This window comes from Talpa occidentalis, unplaced genomic scaffold (assembly GCF_014898055.3).
Source record: "Talpa occidentalis isolate TD23 unplaced genomic scaffold, MPIMG_talOcc4v2.1 talOcc4.12, whole genome shotgun sequence".
In the NCBI taxonomy this organism is placed as follows: Eukaryota; Metazoa; Chordata; class Mammalia; order Eulipotyphla; family Talpidae; genus Talpa; species Talpa occidentalis.
The window spans coordinates 7,108,616-7,129,412 of NW_023601212.1; the positions used below are offsets into that span (position 1 = coordinate 7,108,616).

At 54.1% G+C, this 20,797-nt stretch overlaps 1 protein-coding gene across 4 annotated transcripts in view; it reads left to right on the forward strand.

Moving 5' to 3' along the window:
- Positions 1-20,797, forward strand: part of DOT1L (DOT1 like histone lysine methyltransferase) — a 74,449-nt gene that overhangs the window by 41,640 nt on the left and 12,012 nt on the right. For all 4 annotated transcript variants that reach the window (XM_037504997.2, XM_037504998.2, XM_037505000.2 and 1 more), the window contains exons 8-22: positions 3,519-3,574; positions 5,887-5,966; positions 10,138-10,206; positions 10,990-11,096; positions 12,329-12,370; positions 13,113-13,223; positions 13,397-13,631; positions 14,143-14,256; positions 15,037-15,128; positions 15,817-15,918; positions 16,197-16,334; positions 16,494-16,619; positions 18,141-18,625; positions 18,775-18,910; positions 19,334-19,480. In XM_037504997.2, coding sequence (XP_037360894.1) covers positions 3,519-3,574; positions 5,887-5,966; positions 10,138-10,206; positions 10,990-11,096; positions 12,329-12,370; positions 13,113-13,223; positions 13,397-13,631; positions 14,143-14,256; positions 15,037-15,128; positions 15,817-15,918; positions 16,197-16,334; positions 16,494-16,619; positions 18,141-18,625; positions 18,775-18,910; positions 19,334-19,480 — 2,040 coding nt within the window. The remainder of the gene's footprint in view (positions 1-3,518; positions 3,575-5,886; positions 5,967-10,137; positions 10,207-10,989; positions 11,097-12,328; positions 12,371-13,112; positions 13,224-13,396; positions 13,632-14,142; positions 14,257-15,036; positions 15,129-15,816; positions 15,919-16,196; positions 16,335-16,493; positions 16,620-18,140; positions 18,626-18,774; positions 18,911-19,333; positions 19,481-20,797) is intronic.

Below are 20,797 nucleotides of genomic sequence, written 5' to 3' on the forward strand. Positions count from 1 at the left end.
GCTGTGGGGTTCTCATAGCCATGACGTGGCCCCTTCACAGGGCTGGGAGCAACTCTCAGCTGAAAGGGCTCTGCTAGTTCCAGCCTTGGCAGTGACAGGTTTATGAAACCAGCTGCTTAGGACGCCTCATACCTGTTCTCTGTTCCTAGAGTGTTCTGTTTGATATCACCCTGTACCGGGAGGGGGAGCTGGAGTCTGGGTCTGGCTCCTTGATGCCCAGATTGGCGGGAATGTGTATCCTGGTTCCTTTCTGTGGCTTGACAAGATGCCTGGTTGGCAAGCTGAGTCCTGCCTCCTGTTACTTAAGAACTGAAGAGAAAAGCAAGCCAACAATTGCCTAAAAATAGCCAAATGTACTTTTCCGTACTCCAGAGCCTGCTGGTTGAGACCCAGGGTCCCCCGTGGCCCACCTCTCCCTCCCTCCCCCACATAGGCTCCGTTTTTTCCCTCCTCCCCGAACCTCATGTTCCAGGCTTCTGCTCCTCAGGGAACTCCTGATTAACCTCTGCTTGTCTCTTCCCAATCCCACACCAGTTGTTCCAGTGGCCAGGCTTTTCCTGCTGCCCCGTCCCTCCTCCTTCCACTGCCTTTTGCCTGTAGGCCCTTTGCTCCTCGGGGTGCCCCCCTACCCATGAGATGCGCTGTCTACTTCCTCCCCCCTGCAGCAGTCAGGCCTCCCCGGGCCCACACAGCATGCAGCCTTCCTGTTCCCCGCACCGTTGTCTCTCGTGGCTTCTGCTTGATCTGGCACAGAGCGAGCGGGTCCTACTTGGCAGGTCTCAGATGTTGAGAGGTCACACCACAGGTGGCCTCAGTGTCATGAGGGGAAGGTGCTGGTGCTGCTGTGGCCTTGCCTCTTGCTCAGACACTTTCTCCTTTCCCACCTTCCTTGGGTGGTTGTGGGATAAGAGCTGCCCCTGAAGGTTTGTCCACATTCGCATGGCCTAGTTTTGCCCACTGGCAGTTGGGAAGGTGCAGAGTGCCTGTGTGGGTGCCTTCTGAGGACAGGCACTGGCATTTTGGAGCATTGTGCGCTTGCACGCTCTGGACTCACCCCCTGGCTGCGGGGCACACAGCCAGGCTGAGTGTATGGTTTGTAGTGCTCATGGTCAAGTCCCAGGTCAGCTGAGGGCAAGTCTCGGATCCTTGGATCCTTGTAGGGCTTCTCAGTGGCTGCCGCCAGGTGGTGTATCCAGCTCCTTCACTGTTCAGGGTGTGCCTGCTTCAGTCTCCCCTATGAGGGCTTGCTTCACAGGGAGCTTACTCTCCCCTCCACTTAGAGAACACATGGAGGCATCTGGGAAAAGTCTGGTAAGCCAGGGCGATGGGGACAGATCCTCATGCCTGTGCTGTTGACCCCAGACCAGAGCGTCTCGTGGCCTCCTTGCAGAACGATGGCTACACCCCTGAGGGCTTTAGGCCGCATGGTGGCATCTCATGTCCTTTCCCCTCATGCGGTTCTCCATAGATGGGGTCTTGTTCCGCTGGGTCCAGTCATGGGTCCTGGGCAGGGAATCGGGACTAGAAGGCCAGGTTAACTCAGGCACACTGTTGACTCATATGCAGGCCGGCCTTGGCCGTCACTCTCCTGGGCTGGTCTCTTGGCCCACCTGTGCTGAGAACAGCCCTGGTGTGGGCAGAGCAGGAGAGTGGCAGTTTCCTTGCCTTGATAAGGCCCGAGTCAAGCAGTGGCATGATGGCTTGAAACAGTATGACTTGGACAGGAAAATTTGAAGGCAAGAGAGAGGCCAGCCATATCAGGAGGACCTATTTTGGGGTCATCAAGGCTATACCCCAGATACAGGAGATGTTAGAGGACCCCCCCCCCCGAGAGCTAAGTGGATGGCCACCCTCACTGCTCTGATTTATTCAGGGAAAGGACAGAGCAACATGAGCAAAGGGGAACGGCGTGTGGGGTGGGTCTGTGAAGACCAAGTAGAAATTTCCAGAGTTCTCCCCCATGGGGTTGCACAGGACACACTTAATTCCCTTAAAATGAGCCTAAACAGCACATGGAGGTGTGGTCTCTGGGAGGCTAAGAGGGGTTCAGTGCCTAGGGTGCTCACTGGGGCCGGTCACGCAGGCGCCTCTGCCTGGCAGATCCCAGACTGCAGGGGGAGAGCAGGTGCTGGGCATGGACCATCTGTTTGCACAGATGGGTTAAGGCCACGGGAACCCTGTTAATGAGGCAGGAAGCCCTCAAAATCCAGTCCCCAGACATTGTCAAGGGCTACCTTACCGCCAGCCTTCCCGAAGATACCACCTATGGTGGTTTCTCTGCGCATTAACGGATGTAGGTTTTACAGTTGCTTTGTTTGCAGGCCTCAGGCCTCAGTACAGTGGGACAGGGTCTTCTTTCCTCTGTGTCCTGAAAGGTGCTCTGAGCGGGCACTGGGCTCCTGCCCTCTCTGTGAGGAGGTGGGTTATTTCTTGTACCCTGACACCACAACTGCCATCTCCCTGTGGCTGTGTCTGTCCCAGCCATTTCTTGTCAGTGGACTCACCCAGTGCGGCTTCGTGTGTCTGGCTTCTCTCCCTGAGCGGTGTGTTTTCAGGGTCCCTTCCTGTGGTGGTGAGTGTTGGCGCTGCCCCCTTCTCTTGAGTAATATTCCAGGGTACATTGTTTGCCCATTTATTCCCTGAAGGACACTTGAATTGTGTCCACTTTTTCGTGGTTGTGAGGTGTGCTGTTGTGAACGTGCATCTTCAGTTCTCCTGGGTAGACGTCGAAGAGTGGTGCTGATGGCCTTTGTGAACAATCATAAAAGCAGATTTTTGATTTGTGAATGTTACAGTCTGGACAGTCAGGTTAATAGGAACTGTGTTCCCTTGAACATATTTTGGCCCTGAGATAAATGATATTTGTCTGTTAATAAAATACTAGAGCAGGTGTTGGGGTTCCAAGGGCAGCGCTGTTTGTGGGAAACAAAGCAGTAGAACCCAAGGTCAGGCCTCAAGGCCACAGTAGAGACGCGTCCTTGATAGAAACAGGCCCCCTTCCTGTTCTGTGAGCAGTGGTTGTGCTGCCCCTGAAGACCACATGGAGGTGTGTGGCCTGGTGGTGCTCCCGGCGCTTCTACAGGCGTGAGGGAGTTCCCGTCATCACCTTGCTGCCATGCTGGCTGGGGTGCTGACCACACCCTGGGGCTCCCTGCTGGCAGGGAGGATGTGGTGCCATGTCTTTCTGGAGGCTTCTCTAGTGTTACTCAAGTGCTCTCAGCCCTCTTTGTTCCCTGGTCCCTGCATCTTGCACTCCAGGATGACTCTGGAACTCTGGGCCCCTCCTCTCGTGGCCAAGGAGTGACCACGTGTGTGGTGTGGGAGCTTCTGATTTGTTGCTCTAGCTTGTCCCGGACCGTCCCTTCCTCCCCATAGAGCTGCCATGGTGTTACCTTGTCCTTCCCACCTCAGCAACTTTGCTCATTTCATCTATTTTTTGCTGGGTGGGGCAGGGTGGAGGGCATAGACACCCAGCGAGGCCCACCCGAATAAGCCTTGTTCACGTTATCTTCTTGCAGCTGGAAAGAGGCGATTTTCTCTCAGAAGAGTGGAGAGAGCGGATCGCAAACACAAGGTATGTCCAGGGTGAGTGGGCACTCAGGTGGGCAGCACAGGACTGCCAGGAGGGTTGCCATAGGTCCCTGTGTGGTGGCTCTGGTGTTCAGCGTGGCTTCTTTCCAGCACAGAATCGGTCAGATGGAAGCAGTAGCGGGTCCTGCTCTCCCCCAGGGTCCCTTGGGGTGTCTCTGGGCCTGCCCCCTTGGGGATGTGCCACCTGACTTTCATCGCTGCCTGCGGCCCCTCCCCCACTTGGCCTGGCATCTGGGCTGTTTCTCCACGTGACAGTGTTGAGCCCCTGGAGTGGCCCCAGCCCTCTTGCTCACGTCCCACGCTTGCTGGCCATTGAGCTCCTCTGCCGCAGTGGCCGCCTCAACCCTTGAGGCCAGGTTCCACCGCAGAGCCCTTCCCTGCTCATGTGGGGGTTGGAGTGCCTGCACAGGGGGTGCTCACACTGGGGTGCCCTCAAGGGTTGGGGGCTCTTATGCAGGAGTGCTTGCCCAGGGGGTGCTCACCCGGGTTGCTTACATGGGGGTGTTCTCATGGGTGCTCATACAGGGCAAGGGTCCTCACATGGGACACTTAACATAGGTCCTCTTGTGGGCTGGGGGCACTCCATGGGGGTACCTCAGCGGGTGGGACACCCAGAGCAGTGAGGGGTGCTCATGGTTGCAGTGACTCTGGCAGGCCTCCCTGCTCTGCTTTAGCTGAGCCTGTGGTGTGTGCTCTGTCCCCACCATGATTCTTGGGGCAGGGAAAGAACAGGTGTTCATCTTTCAAATATGGTCCCTCTTCTACTTCCCTGAGAATTTCTTTCTCTTTTTCCCCTTCTTTGTTTGGTTGCTAGGAACAGAATTCCCCTGAGAATTTCTTATCTAGTCAGACCCACTGTCCCCCATTGGCCAGGTGCTCCCCCTTTCCTTGAGAGAAGTCCTCTCACCCCATGAGTGGGGTCCTGGGCTATGCCAACACTGGTAGGCCAAACCCTGCTTTAGGGACGGCTCCTCCCCACACTGCCAGCAGCATACAGGGTGCACCTGCCTTGCCCTTGTTCTCCCTTGCCCGTCGTCTGCTTGATGGGGAGTAGCCTGTGGCTCTGCGTTGCAGGCTGGGGGGACCTCTTCTTTCTGCGAACAGTGTATGTCCAGGACTTGGAGGCTGGAGGGCAGTGTGCCCGGGTGCTCTGTTTATGTTGCCTCAGCTTACCTCTGACTCCTTGTGTCTCAGCACCTCCTTCTGCAGCCTGTGTCAGGGTTTTACCTGGCTCACACCTTCTCACTGCCTCTGTCCCCCTGAGACTCTGGGTCTACTCAGAGCATCTTGTGGGTACTGGCTGCCCTGGGGCCTGGCCAGGCGAGGTCGGTGGACCACCGGGAGTGTGCTGGTCCTTCTTCAGCGCCTCTTCCCTGCAGGCTTCACTTTGCCCCATCTGTTGCACTATTAGGCCCCCCTTACCATTTTCTTTGCTTGCTGCTGCAGTAGCTTCCAGACTAGCCCTGTGTTCGGTCACAGTCAGAAGAGGCAATGACCCTCTTTGCAGTCCTGCCATCCATGGCACACTTCTTAGCCTGCAGAGGTCTCGGCACTTAGACGCGAACCCCATAGTACTATGTCCAGGGTGGCCTGCCTCATCTCTGGGGTTTCAGACGAACTGGTCGCATGGATGTTTTCTGAGAGGATTCATTTCCGCTGGCAAGAACCAGGCCAGAATGGGTGGGGGTGAGGGAACAGAAAGTGGGTCCTGGCTACCCTAGTGAGAGGCTGTTAGCTGAGGTTCCTGAGGTCATTTAGTGGCAGAGACTGCGAGAAAGTGAGAGAAAACCCTCCAAGCACTTTGCTGTAGGCATTGTGGTGGTTTACACTCACACGTGGCTCCCTCCAGTCATGCTGCCTTCCTGCCTGGGTGTCTGGTTACCTTTTGTGCTGCCTGCATCCCAACCCCAGGGAGATCCAAGGGCAGGTGGGGCCACCACCAGTTGATGCAGGAAGTGGGGAGGGGCAGCAATGACCTGGGGGTCACTTTGGCCAGCACATGTCCATCTTGGCTCTTCGTACTTGTCAGGAAATTTCTGAGGTGTTGAGTCAGCGACAGACTGAGCAGCCTGTTAGGTTCTGCAGGGCCAGGGACTGTTGCCAGGTGGGCAGAGGTGGGACCAGCAGAGATGGGGCGGGCAGGATTGGGTGGAGGTGGTGCAGTCAGAGGTGGCAAATGGCAGCTAGGCCTGCCTGCACTGTGCTGGCAGAGGAGTCAGTGGGTGTGTATGTACTGGAACTCTGTATGCTGTGCAATGGAACTTCAATTTACTGAACTGGAATATTATTTTGCAGTGTTATATTTGTGAATAACTTTGCCTTTGGTCCTGAGGTGGATCACCAGCTGAAGGAGCGATTCGCAAACATGAAGGAAGGTAATGTGTCCCTTCATCATCCGCCTGGACGGTGGGACTGCGGAGTTCTTATAAGCAATAGTGCCATCAGTCTTGGTATCTGATGAGAAGGCCCCAGGCAGGGGCTCCTTGTCACCTAGGTGGGGTGACCCTCTTGGTTAATTGGGGAGTGGGTTGATCCCATCTGCTCAGGCACCTGGGCTGGGCTGGCCAAATAAGCAGGGAGTTTGCATTGCCCATAACCATGTGTAACTTCTTAGTGCAAGGCTGTTCCATGTCACACTGAGGTTCTCTCATCATCCATCTGAGATTCTGAGCTGAGTGGAATTCCCTTTTTTTCTGGCTACCCTACCTTGTGGCACATGAGGGTATGCGGGCCGGCCCCTGGCCTCATGGTCTTTCCAGTTGGGATACTTACTGCTCCCTTCCTTCTGCCTCAGCACCAGTCTAGACCTGGGTGGGTATCAGGCAAGGTGAGGTGGCAGGGCTGCCCTTCCTGCATTAAGTGTCAGAATTGTGGCCCGGATTTTCCCAGCCACTGATGCAGCTTGAAAACCACAGTTCTCATGGTTTCCTGAAGGACTTGTGAAGGCTTAGGTAGACTTTGTTTTCCCTTGCTTATGAAAACCTTCAGTTTGGAATTGAGCTGCTGCTTTTTTGTGACACAGGTCCTTCTGTTGGAATTTGGCCTTTATAGGGGTGGTGTGGGTCAGCCTCTGAATCCCCTCCATGCCTGGGGTGGCGGAGGGAGGGGCAGTGCCTGCTCCTTATCTTTCTTTCTTTCTTTCTTTTTTTTTTTTTTAATTTTCTAGAGGCATGTCTTATTTCTTTACTTATTTGTTTGTTTGTTTTGTTTTTGGTTTATACATGTACTGGGTACAGTCAGAAGCGCGGGAGTGTGAGAGAATTCACCAGAGCCAGAGCAGGGAGCAGAGCAGGCAGAAGGACCGAAGTACACTGCTGAGGGGAGCGCGGGTGGCAGGAGAGGTCTGCGCGCCATGCGGGACCCTCCTCCGGTGGCCGGGGAGCAGCCGGGGATCGAACCGGCGCCGCAGAGGCTGCGGGCAGCTTCGCAACCCAGCGCTCAACCGCTGCGCCACTGGGGAGGCCCTGCTCCTTATCTTTCTTAAAGATGTGGGTGGAAGAAAGGATACTCTGTCCAGGTCCTCAGGAGTAAAATTAAAATGCCTCCAGGCCCAGGTGACAAATGTGAAGTGTTTTTTTTTTTTTTCCCTATGCTGTGCCCAATACATCCCTCACGTGCTCAGAATATCAGATGGATAAGAGCACCAGTTCTAGAATCCTTCTCAATAGACAGGAGCTAACTAGTTCTATTTGAACACCCATCCCTGATTTTGTAACTACCCCTGGGTCCTGGGTGTGTGGGGCTGTGACTCAGTGTAAGAGAAGATACCCGATAAGTTCCGGGAAAGGGCAGCTAGAAGAGCTGACTTCTCCGGGCACAGGCTGCCTGGGCACTATTGTAGGTGCTATGGGTAGACCCCAAACCTCAACTTGTCTGTCCCTGCTGTCACTGAGCAGGTAGAAGTGGGTGGTGTCCAGAGTGCCCTCCACCCTCCTGCCTGGCTTTGATCTGCAGGCTGGGCAACGAGTCACTTTCTCCCTAGGGAAGGTCAGGAGCAGTGAAGCCCTGGGGTCACTAGAACCACTCTGGCTGAGATCTGGGCGGTCAGGAACATGGGAATGAGTCCACTGCTTGTGCATTCCAGCTTCCAGCCAAGTGCTGGGACCCGTGGTCCCCAGCTGCCGGGATTGCACATGCCTGCCTCCACTGCTTGGCTGGGCGCGGCCAGCGTCCTCCGTGCAGCCCAGACCTGACACCTGTTCTCCTGCAGGACCTCCCAGTGTGGGGGTGAGGGAACCCCTCCAGGTCCCCAACCGTGGCCTTGGCCCATGTGTACCCTGTAGTCAGTGCCCCATGCCTGGGTGCACTGAGCCCTGAGTGTCTAGGGGAAGCCCTGGATATGGCTGGAGAGGTGGACCCTAGTGGCCCATAGCTATCCCCATACTTCTTGAGTATATCCCATGATACAAGGGGAGTCACCTGCCCTTTAGGGGGGCCCAGAAAGTGTCCTTCCTCCCCAGTTAGTCAGAGTAGCTTCTAAAGCCCACTGCCGTATTCTGAATTTCAGGCAGCCTAATGTATCTGCCCCAGGGGCGCCTGGGTAGGGAAGGCCTCTCAAACAGCACGATCCCAACTTCTGAAAATATTTCAAGTAAGCGCAAGAGTTGAAGGATCACCCAGCACCAGCCCTGAGAGTTTCTAACTGCTGTGAGCACACGTGTGTGAGAAGCACAGAGTTGTTTCTAATAATTTCATAGGAAGGTGTTGCAGATGTCTGCCCTAAGCATGTCCCCATCTCTGTAGCTGTCAGAACTCTGCTTTTGGCTGCTGCTTTCTCTAGCCTCCACAAGTTATCTTTGAGCCCCAAGTTGCTCAGGACCAATCAAAAGTCCTTTAGTTTTGATGCCGCCATTGGACCTTACTGTCTCCTGAAATGTTGTCCATTCCAGACTGCACCCCCAGAGTGAGCTGACCTTGCCCTTCCACGCTCTGCTGGGGAGCCTGCTGGGTGGAGCTGTCTGCCTGCACTGAGGTCACTGAGTGTGTGGCCCTTCAGTGGTGCCCTTGTGGTGGGGACGTGGTGGGATGGTGGTCAGGTTAGAGCGCGCAGTCAACTTGAGGGTTCGGTGTCTGTGGTATGACACCTAAGGCACTCCTGGGGCTCCAGTCCCCCTGTGGGAGCCCTCTGGCTCATGGCTGTGCCCTGGCATCTGGCCCAGTGCCCCAGGCACTCACATTTCTGGGTGGAAGGCTGTGCCTGGGCATGCCCCACCCCCGCCCCAGCCAGGGAGCCTCCTCCCCTCCTCCTGAGGAGGATGGTATTCAGGAGCCAGGGTGGGTGCTGGGGGGCCAGAGGGTCATGTACACGGGCAGAGGTTCTTGTGTGCATGTGTGTGTGTGCACACTTAGATGGGTTCATCCAATTCTTCCAACTTAAATGTAACTTTTTTTCTTTTTTTTAAAGATTTATTTATTTATACAAGAACCAGGGTATAGGCCAGATTCGCGGGAGGGTGAGAGGACTCACCAGAGACAGAGCGGGGAAACAGAACAGGCAGACTCATGAAATACACTGCTGAGGGGAGCAGCGGGCAAGACAGGAGAGGTCTGCCACTCCATGTGGGTCCCTCGCTGGGCGGGCGGGATCGAACCGGCGCTGCAGAGGCTGTGGACAGCTTCACAGCGCTGCGCTCAACCACCTGTGCCACCAGGGGAGGCCCGGGTTTTTTTTTAAATCTTTTTTTTTTTTAATGTTTTCTTTATTTATACAAGAACCAGGGTATAGGCCAGAGGCGCGGGAGGGTGAGTGGATTCACCAGAGACAGAGTGGGGAACAGAACAGGCAGACTGACTGAAAGACACTGCTGAGGGGAGCAGTGGGCGAGGCAGGAGAGGTCTGCTTGCCATGTGGGTTGCTGGTGGGGATTGAACCGGCACTGCAGAGGCCGTGGACAGCTTCACAGCACTGCGCTCAACTGCCTGCGCCACCTGGGAGGCCCCTTTTTTTGGTTTTTATATTTGGCTTTCTTTTTTCCTTATCCTAAGAAGTTTGGCTTCTCCCAGTGTTAACTTTTGTACTAATAGTGCTTTCTTACAGCACACGCGACAGTTCCATGACCATGATAAGTGAAGGAAGGGTTCCTCTCGGTTCTTTATCAAAGGGCTATCTGAAATAACCGGGTCGACAGTCTGGCTTTGGCTGGGGGTTATGGGGTCTTCCCTTTCTCTCAGGCTCCGCCCTGAGTGCTTCTGAGCGCGGCTATGCCCTTCCTATGCCCCTGTCTGCCCTTGCATCAGCTGTCTGGGCCGCCATGTCTGAACATGGGGAGCCCCCTGGTGGGCTTGCTGAATCCACAGTCGTGGCCATGGGTTTGTGGAGCCTCAGGTGTGTTATGTAGGAAAGTGACTTGCTGTTGTTCCTGAGTTGTGCTTCTACTTGAGAGAAAACAGAGCTCTCAAAAAAGTCCTTGCACTCTTCTGTGCTCTGTGTGCTTTTTTTTTTTTTTTTTTTTTGGAGCTTTTCCTTTTTCCCATTCAAATTGCATTTTCATTTTGTGGGCACAGATATTTCCCTGTGAATGATGATAATCGGGTTTTCTGTTTCAGGTGGCAGAATTGTGTCCTCAAAACCCTTTGCCCCACTAAACTTCAGAATCAACAGTAGAAACTTGAGTGGTAAGAAACTTGTATTGCTGAATTATTCACGTGCATAGCTTCAAGCATCTGATATGTCTCGGTGCGGGCTCCTTCCCCTTACCTCTGAACTGGGTCATTCCCTGTGGGTGGCAAGCAACATCTCTGGCCTCACCCACTCAGTGCCAGGAGAGGAACGTCTTGGTGTGACTACAAATGTCTCCAGATGTTGCCTCATGTCCCCAGGGTAGGAATCTGAGACCCCCATAGCCTGATAGGAGGTTGTAAAGACTTAGAGGGAGTTTTTTACAAAGCTGCTTCGCCTTCTCATACCTCTTGGCCTGAGTAGGCAGTAGCCGGTGGGTGCAGAAAGGGCTCAAAGTGCAGGGGACCTGCACAGAGGGACTGACCCCTCTGTACTGTGGGGCCCAGGTGATGTCTTCCACGAAGGCAGTGGAGGAGACTTGGGCTCGTGTTGTGTGGGGTGCTGGCATTCACTGTCTCACACTCCAGATGCTTTCCATCCACCCATTGGGCTCATTGTTACCCTTGGATAAATAAGCACCTTGGGTTGGCAGGACTGCGGTCAGGAGCAGTGCATGCACTGTGCCTTGTTGGCCAGCGTGCTAGTGTCCAGGTGCCTCCTGGCCTGAGACTGGGTGGCCCATGTGAGGTGGTGTGTGCTGGTATCCCCCACCCTACCTGTCAGTAGCATGGAGTTTACCACTTTCTGAGGAAGCTGTGCTAGGAAGTCATAGGAAGTGGCCTTACCTGAATCTCCCTGGTGCATGGAGACCTGGCCCTGACCTGTGCCTGTTCGTGCAGACATTGGCACCATCATGCGTGTGGTGGAGCTGTCGCCGCTGAAAGGTTCCGTGTCCTGGACGGGGAAGCCGGTCTCCTACTACCTGCACACTATTGACCGCACCATAGTGAGTGTCTCTGCCCTGGACCCTGCCCTGGTGATGCCCCTTCTCCCCAGCGCCTCACTTCCGAGGTGATATGTTTGCCCTTCAGCAGGAGTGGGAGTGGGTCAACTTAGGGCTGCTAGTTTGCGCTCCCTTCCTTGCTTTCAGATCGTGTGTAGGGCAGACGGCGTTCCAAGTGGTCACAGAGGGCTGCCTTTAAAAAAAAAAAAAAAACATCAATAGAAAGGATTACTTAGCTCTAAATTCAAAAGGTCTGTACCCAGTTTGGGGAAGCTGATAATGTTTAGTACAAGTTTTCTCAAAATTCTGTACAAGTTTGCAGTCAGTAACCTAGAACTGGGCAGTTTTCCCCTTCCTCTGCTTCGTGCTTGTTTAATCTCATTTACACATGTAGGTTCAGCAAGGCGCAAAGGCCCTGAGTGGAAGCTGGTTTTGTCAAAATACTTTAAAGTATTTATTCTAAAGTTTTTGTAACACATAGGCACAGACTTGCACACATAAGTGCCCTCAAACCTTGGGTAATGTTCTACTTAATCAGTGCTGATTTACAAAAAAAAAAAATCCATAAACCTAAGTGTTTCTAGTCGTGGCATACCAGGCCTCGAGAGGGATGACTTATAGCTATTAGAGCTTTCATGCCAGCACTCCCCTACTGAGAGTCCAAAGTTCTCTACTTGGTGCTAAAAAGGATAAAAAAAAACCAAAAAACCAAAAAAACTTTATTCTGTATAATTCCTGCCCTCTGTGATCTCACTTATAATTTTATTGAAAAGAAAGCTCACAAGTAAATATATCTCAAAGCTAAATGAAATAAGCAAAAATAGAACAAAGAGTTAGCACAGAGTGGTGGTATAAATTAAAAAAAGGAAATTAGGGGGGCAGTTCTGCCAATAATTTGGGGTTCTTAACTGGTTCAATCACTCTGTGACTTGATTTCCAAATTAATGAAAATATGTGCAAGGTGAGATCCACCATATAGAATGATTGTGACCATGTAAATAATAAATCTAGAATCCGGATGGTTCTCACAAAGAAAAAACAAAGTTGTACTCCTAGATACTTGTGCATCTGGGAGACTTAAAATGCCCGTGACCCTGAGGGCCCCGGTAAATGGAGGAGGACCTGGATGTCAGCTGTGTGTGTCCCTGGTGTGTGTGTGCAGCCATCCAGAAGCCAGGGTTTGTGTCCCAGGACTGACTGCTAATAAGACTTTTTCTTTCTTTTTCCATTTTTAGCTTGAAAACTATTTTTCTAGTCTGAAAAATCCAAAACTCAGGGTAAGAGGATTTTTTTCCCTTCACTTGACATCATGAGTGTGCTGCTTCCCAGATGCTTGATAAAGTTCCCTGTGGCTGTATAAGGGGTGAGGGTGTGGGTGCTATGGCTCCCTCGGGCCTGTCGTGCTCCATGCCTCCCTCTCTATGTCCACCTTTACCAGACAGGCTGGGCCACGCTTCTTGTGAACAACATTTGGGAAGTAGGTTGAATGTGATGGTCTCTGGAAAACGTTTTGGTAATGTGGCAGCTGTGCTGATGTCCAGGACAAGTGAACCGCATGTGTGAGGCGCCCCTGTTGCAGCTGAAACTGTGGCTGTGGAGCCCGTGCTCATTGAGGCCGCCAGTGCTGGTGTGGCCTGTGGTTGCCACAGAATTCAGGGCTCAGTGGCCCACTCTGGTTCTTCGAGGGCTTGCTCTTAGAATGAGCTTCTCCCAACACCACGGCCACCTGTTTGCTCGCCTTCAAGGCTGAGAGGATCTTTGTCCAAATGCTTTTCTTTTCGGACACTCAGACTCGTGTCACTCACTCTTAAGAATGTAAACATGAGCCATGTGTACAAAACATGTCACCATGGGTGCCCAGGCCCCAGTGGGTCCCCGTACCCTGTCTGTCATTTTATTTCCTGGCTCATGGTTAGATGGCTGCCTGGTTTCTTGCTGAGAGATCTGGGGGTGTCTGTGCTCATACACAGCAGACACGCGCATAGCACTTTTGGGACTCATATGATGCCTCCTTTCCAGGAGGAACAAGAGGCAGCTCGGCGACGGCAGCAGCGAGAAAGCAAGAGTAACACGACCACCCCCACCAAGGTGCCCGAAAGCAAGGCAGCCATACCCGCAGACACCCCTCTGGTGAGCGCTCCCTCACCCTGCCCAGGCCTGTGGGGGCCAGGAGGGGGGTGGACACACAATGACTGGAGTGTGTGTGGGGGGGTCCATGTGCCAGCCTAGGTTCCCTGCAGCCTGTGGGGGTGCGTCCTTACCAAAATAGGCCTCTTGTCACTGGCCCTTCTTCTGCTCACTAGGACTCTGGTGGCGAGGAGGAGAAAGCGGGGACGACTTCTGTCAAAAAGCCCTCTCCCTCCAAAGCTCGGAAGAAGAAGCTAAACAAGAAAGGACGGAAGATGGCCGGGCGGAAGCGTGGGCGTCCCAAGAAGATGAGCACTGCAAACCCTGAGCGTAAGCCCAAGAAGAACCAAACTGCACTGGACCTCCTGCACGCGCAGACTGTGTCTCAGACAGCGTCTCCCTCGCCGCAGGGTGAGTCCCCCTACCGGGCCACATGTGATCTTCCTGAACCCTGCTTTCCCTCGCTCTGCGTGGGGAGTCACCGGACACCTCCCTGCTGTTACTTTCCTGTCCCCAGTGTGACTTCGCCTGGGTTGGAGCTGCAAAGGGGCAGAAGCTACTGTGACAGTGTCACTTGCTGTCTGGGTTGGCGCCTGAGTTCTGCCCTGCTGAGGTTGGGGTGTCCCAGGGCCTTGATTCACTCCAGTCTTCCTGAGAGGAAGCTTTCAGGAAGCTCTCCCCCCGTCTCCCGCCTACCTGGCTCTGTAGCAGAAGCAGAAATGTACTAGGGGATTGCTGAGAGGGATGCAGTTGGGTCTTGGGTGGGTGGATAACTTGATTTTTAGAACTGCCAAGAGGCAGTGATGGGACGTTAGAAACTGCAACTCACCTTGAAAATGTTGGGAAGTTCTGCACAGCAGTCTTGAGGCGCTCTCTGGCGTGCGGGTGGGTTGTTGAAACCGGATTGCTGCTGTCTCCACAGATGCGTACAAGTCACCTCACAGCCCATTTTATCAGCTACCTCCCAGTGTGCAGCGGCATCCTCCTGACCAGCTGCTGCTGGCCCCCACCCCACCCGCACTGCAGAAGCTGCTAGGTGAGTGGGCTCTGGGGCTGCAGGTTGGGGGCGGCAGGGGGAGGCTCTGCACGCACATTGAAGAGGTGGTATATCTGACACCATGATTCTTACCCCAGGGGACATTGTGCCATGTCTGAGGACTTCTGTGTGTTGTCCCAGGGCAGGGGGGGTCGCCTGGTATCAAGTGGGTGGGTCCGGGGTGCTGCTATACACCCCACAATGCCTGGGAGGCCTGCAGCCCCTTCCGGAGAACAGCCTGGCCTAGTGTCCACAATACAGGAGAAGGGTTCTGTCAAAAAAGGGCTTGGTACCCCTAGGGAGCAGAACTTTGTCTTGCCTAAGCCAGGCTCCTGCTCACACTGCAGAGATTGGTGACATGGTTCTCAGAGCTTTGAAACTTCGCTCTTCAAATTTTGGAAACATTCGTTTCTCAAGTAAACGTCAATAATATATATTTATTAAAGAAACGTAGCATACTTGATGACTCAACCCCACGTAGTCTTGGGGAGATAGAAAGTTCCTGATGAGGTAGGCAGGAGCCTTGAGGGGCACCAAGCCTGCCTTCCTGCTGGACAGGTGGAGGGGGCCATCATTTCTCTCAAATGGGGGAAACATCTGGGGACAGAGTCCCTTAGACCTTGACGGCAGTGAAGACTCATTTCATTGACATCTGACCGTGACCAACCCAGATTTCAACAAAGATGGGGTTCTGTACTTGTGTTTAAGATGTGCCCCTTTACCTTGATGACCTAATTTGTACCATTGCTGCATTAAAAGCATGTTCCTTGGCTCTCCTAGAATCCTTCAAGATTCAGTACTTACAGTTCTTGGCATACACAAAGACCCCTCAGTACAAAGCCAACCTGCAGCAGCTGCTGGACCAGGAGAAGGTGAGCCCAGCTGTCGTGATTCCCCCGGGAGCGGCATGCGTTCTTGTTTAATCTCATATGGTTTGAGGCTTCAGAATTCTCCAGAAGGGCTGAGAGGAGTGTGCCAGAAGGGGCTCCCCCTTCTCCCACCTGCTGGCCGCCAATGGCCCCCAGCCCCTGTCATGTGGCTGCTTGATGGTGAACTGGCCTGGCTTCTGCTGTGGGTCCCTTTGCTTGGGGTGCTCCCAGACCTGCCTTCCCCGCGCAGAGACGCCGTCACCTGCAGAGTGAGAGATGCCCCAGGTGGCTTCTGTGTTCACGTGCTGCCTCACTGCTGGAGCTGGTGCTGTGAGCAGCAGTAGTCCTTGGCCAGGTCCAGGGGCAGAAATGGAAGGGTAGCCTTTCTGGGTTCCAAGGGTGGGAAGCTTGATCTCTGTGGCTCTTTGTATGTTAATCACTCAAACTGCATCGCTGGCACCACCTTGGGTATGTCCTGGAGAGATTGGCAGTCTCCCCACAGGCGTGCGTCACTGGTAGCCTAGTAGACACGAGGCCTTACTTGCCATGAGAGCAGAGTTCTTCGTCAGCCAGATAGGTTCTGCACCCATCATAGAGATGTGTGGAATGGCCTTCCTTTGAGTGTGTTGGGGTGAGGGGTGGCCAGGGTGCCCTCCTCGCCACCCTGAGTTGCCACCCTCGATCTCTGCAGGAAAAGAATGCCCGGCTGCTGGGTGCCGCGCAGCAGCTCTTTGGCCACTGCCAAGCCCAGAAGGAGGAGATCAAGAGGCTCTTCCAGCAGAAGCTGGATGAGGTGAGACCTTTCCCGCACCCTGGCTTGCCCTAGGAATGTGTGCTCCCAGTGTGGGACGGGGACAGGTGGGGGACCCCTTGTTTCCTCTCCAGTGCTCCTGACTTGGAGAGAGCTCCTGCTCTGGCCCAGTTTTGGGGTTGCAGTGAGGGGCAGCCCAAGTGCCACCCCTCCTGTCCTGGGGTTGTGTCCAGGCATGTGAGAGCTGGGCCCTAGGCCACTGAGGCCTATCCCACTGGTACCCCTTGGTGAAAGCCCACCCTGATTTTGTGTGTCCTCAGTTGGGAGTGAAGGCCCTGACCTACAATGACCTGATTCAAGCACAGAAGGAGATCTCGGCCCACAACCAGCAGCTGAGGGAGCAGACAGAGCAGCTGGAGAAGGACAACAGGGCACTTCGGGGCCAGAGCCTGCAGCTGGTGTGTACCAGGGTGGGCAGTAGAAGTAGTGGGGAGGGGCCCATCGCTCCCCAGAGCCATCTCGGGGGAAGCAGCGCCCTCTGCTGGGCAGTTCAGGGGCTCTCCTCACCCTCCCCACAATGGCTGGGGTCTCATGGCTACGTGGCCTCATCCCCACAGCTCAAGGCTCGGTGTGAGGAGTTGAAGCTCGACTGGGCCACGTTGTCCCTGGAGAACTTGCTGAAGGAGAAGCAAGCGCTGAAGAGCCAGATCTCCGAGAAGCAGAGACATTGCCTGGAGCTGCAGGTAGGGCCCAGGCTGGACACTATAGGTGTCAGGAATGTGACTCACCAAAAGTGTCTTCCTGAACAGTGTTAGTTCCAGGTGTCGTAACCACCTAGACATCTGCCTCAGCAGCCCTGGAAGAGGAGGCGCTGAGGATGTGAACAAGGTTGCCTCCTCACTCAAATTTCCAAGCCTCAGGTTTCCTAAGCACCTCCTAGGGAATCATTTCTGAAATAGTTGCTGGGGAGACTTGTATTTGCACTTAAAAAGAAAGTAGGTTCTCCTTTTGCTGGTAAGAGAACATGTTCATGGAGGTCACCTGGGAAGTGAGAAGGAAGGAGGAAGCCTACTATCTCCAGTTTACTTCGTTTCTCTGTGCGTAACTTTTAACTTACACAAAAGGGAAAAAAAGTCAGGTGGGTGGTGTTGGACTCTTGGTCAGAGTGTCCTTGGGGGCCATGCCCTTTTGTTCCATTCTGTCTCTTCTCCTCCGCACCCCCCCCCCCAACCCAGCCTGGTCCTTCAGTTATGTGCTCTTACACAACACCAGGCTGTGAGCCTCCCTGTGCCCCGGCCTCCGTGCAGGCGAGTCTCCTTGAAGACATGCCCCGGGGCAGCTCTGAGTGCTTTTAGGTCCAACATAAGTCCGGGCTGTCTTCCGATGGACTGTGACTAGGGATCTCCGGCCTACTTCTTTCTCGCCTGTGCTATATCAGGAAAAAGGAGCTTGCTAACCTTATTGCCATGTGTGCCTGCGGGATCAGTCCCATAGGGGAAAGAAGTGGGTTCTGACCCTTCTGTGAGAGGAAGAAATAATACATGTTCATTACTTGGAAACACCCATACAAAACACATACATGCAGAGAAAAAGATGCTCTCCTCCTGTCCCCCCGAGGGAAATGCTCTTTCAGTACTCCACTGTTTTGTGCTCACAGGCCTCCTTTAACAGAAGTGGGTTCCATACCCTCTGAACCCTGCGTTCTTGGGGCTTTCTCTCCATGGCAGGCAGCGCTCATCAGCCAGCTCTGTTCACATGTCTACACAGAGCCTTTGTTTTTTTTCTTTTTTTTTTTTAATAGAGGCATGTTTTATTTATTCATTTGTTTGCTTGTTTGTTTATACATGCACTGGGTACAGTCAGAAGCGCGGGAGGGTGAGAGAATTCACCAGAGCCAGAGCGGGGAGCAGAGCAGGCAGAAGGACCGAAGTACACTGCTGAGGGGAGCAGCGGGCGGCAGGAGAGGTCTGCGCGCCATGTGGGACCCTCCTCCAGTGGCCGGGGAGCAGCCGGGGATCGAACCGGCGCCACAGAGGCCGCGGGCAGCTTCGCAACCCAGCGCTCAACTGCTGTGCCACCGGGGAGGCCCTACACAGAGCCTTTCGACCATGGGCCGCTTGCTGTTTGGGCTTCTCTGTCACATGCAATCACACTGGGGTGTCCTCAAGCCTGGACAGTCCCTTCCGATAGGTTATAGGTGGGACTGGACCTTTGGTGTTGATGAGCCTCCACCCCAAAAGGACCTGATGCCTCCTCTGTTGCAGATCAGCATTGTGGAGCTGGAGAAGAGCCAGCGGCAGCAGGAACTCCTGCAGCTCAAGTCCTGCGTGCCACCCGATGACAGCCTGTCTGTGCACCTTCGAGGGAAGGGTAACCTGGGCCGGGAGCTGGAGACGGAGCCTGGCCGATTGCATCTAGAGCTCGACTGCACCAAGTTCTCCCTGCCTCCTTTCAACAGCATGAGCCCCGAGCTCTCCATGAACGGCCATGCAGCCAGCTATGACCTCTGCAGCTCACTGAGCCGGCCCTCATCCAAGCAAAACACCCCCCAGTATCTGGCCTCACCCTTGGACCAGGAAGTCGTGCCCTGTACCCCCAGCCACAGTGTTCGGCCGAGGCTCGAAAAGCTGTCCGGTCTGGCCTTGCCTGACTACACCCGGGTGTCCCCGGCCAAGCTGGTGCTGCGGCGACACCTGAGCCAGGACCACATGGCCAGTGGCAAGGTGACTACGGGCGAACTGCATCCTCGGTGAGTGCACCAGGTCTTTCAGTGGGAGCACATCAATTTGGAAGAGATTTGAGAGGTTTGGTAGGCCCAGGCCCCTGTACTTTGAAAGCCAAACTTCACTTCTTAGGGACTCTGCCCCAACAATGACCAAGAAATGTAATTCATTCCAGAGCTGAGCATGCCAAGGAGAACGGTCTCCCATACCAGAGCCCCGGCATGGCAAATGGCATCAAGCTGAGCCCGCAGGACCCGCGGCCCTCATCCCCCGTGTCCTTACAGATGGCAGGAGAGAAGGGCAGTGAGAAGGTGAGCAGAACTCCCAACCCTGTCCTCTCCCTAGACTGGGGGAGGCGCAGGTACAGTACTGAGCAAGCACGTGAGGAGACGGTGTCCAGGGAGGCCCAGTGTAGCCTGGAGGGCACATGAGGTAGAGGTAGGAGGAGCCACCAGGACCGGTGGAAGACACAGGACTCCCCATCCTGCGGAGATTAGGAGAGGTGCTGTGAGTTCTGAGCCCAGATAGGAGACCATTGCGGGAGAGAGGGGGTGGTTCCTCTCTGGTTCAAATGTGGCAGAGACATTGGGAGGTGAGGTGAGGACCTGCTAATCCAGTGGGGTCAGGAGCTGGGGCAGGTCATTTGGGGGTGGGGGCTGGGATGAGGGACCCTGTGCTTGTGGGGGGGGGGTGCTTGTGCCTGGGGACTGCAGGGCCATCTGGTGTGTCTTCAGGGTTTGAAGGAGCGCGCCTATGGCAGCAGTGGGGAGGCCATCACCAGCCTTCCCGTCAGCATCCCGCTCAGCACTGTGCAGCCCAGCAAGCTGCCTGTCAGCATTCCCCTGGCCAGCGTGGTGCTGCCCAGCAGAGTCGAAAAAGTGGTGAGTGTGAGCACCTGTCTGGTCTGCAGTCGGCCAGAACTTCGATTGAGAGTGTGTCCCAGAGCCACATGCAGGCAAGGGGAGTTTTCTTGTCTTTGTCCCTTACCCCAACAGACCTAGTTCTGTTGTATTGGTTTTTTTTTCCCTTCCCTTCATATCCATTATACGTCATTGACCCTTTCTGTCTCCCCACTCCCTTGTAACCTCTGTAACCTCGAAAATTTCATGTCATTTATTAGGTGTGCGCTAGTCAGTGGTGCGTGCTAGTCACTGCGAACATTTGGCTTTGTCCAGTCATCCCTTACGTCAGCGTCCATCAACATCTGTTCTGATGCGCTTTGCTAAACATAATCCCCCCAGTTCCTTCCATTTTGCTGTAAGTGGTAACATCTGTCTTACTTTACGGCTGGATAGTATGCGGTGTGTGGCTCTCCCACACCTACCCAGCCCTGCCCTCCGTCTAGGGGGCCTTTAGGCTGGTCCGTGGCCTTGCTATTGTAAAGAACGCTGCAGCAAACATCATGGAGCATAGATTTGTGTGAGCTGCTGTTTTCGTGTTCTTTGGATGGATGCCCAAGAGTGGGATTGCTGGAGTGTATGGAATTTCCATTTTTGGTTTTTTAAGGTACACCCAGATTGTGCTCCAAAAAGGCTGTCTCAGTTGACATTCCCACCAGCAGTGTGATAGGGTTACTGTTTCTCTATATCCTCTCCGTCGTGGGGGTCTTGCTTGTATGTGCCATTCTCAAGGGTGTTTTGTGACCATCGTTACGGTTTTTTGTGTAGAAGAACTAGGGTGCAGACCAGAGGTGCAGGGAGTGAGAGAACTCACCAGAAACAGAGTGGAGGGCAGAGCAGGCAGATCTGCTGGCAAGACACGAGAGGTTTGCTGCGCCATGTGGGTCAGCTCCCTGGCTAGGATCGAACTTGGGCCACCGCGGTGATAGCACTGAGACTTTCCCCCTAGGCCACCAGGGAGACCCACCATTATAATTTTGACCTGCATCTCCCTTATAAAGTCGATAATGAGCATTTTCTATGTGTCTGCTGACCTTCTAGATGTCTTTGGTGAATTGCCTATTCATATCTGTTACCCACTTATTAATTGGGAAGTCTGTTGTGTGCTAGTCTGGTAAGTGCTCTAGGGTGGAAAACTTCTGTGAGTGCTTAACTCTTGCCATTCCCATCTGGCCGTAAAGTTTCCATTGAAAAAATATGTAGACCGTCTGATTGGGACTCCCATCTGGGCTGCTCTTCTTCATCTCTATGCTTTTCCTGCTTTGTCCTTGTCTGGGCTTTCAGCCATTTATAATGTGT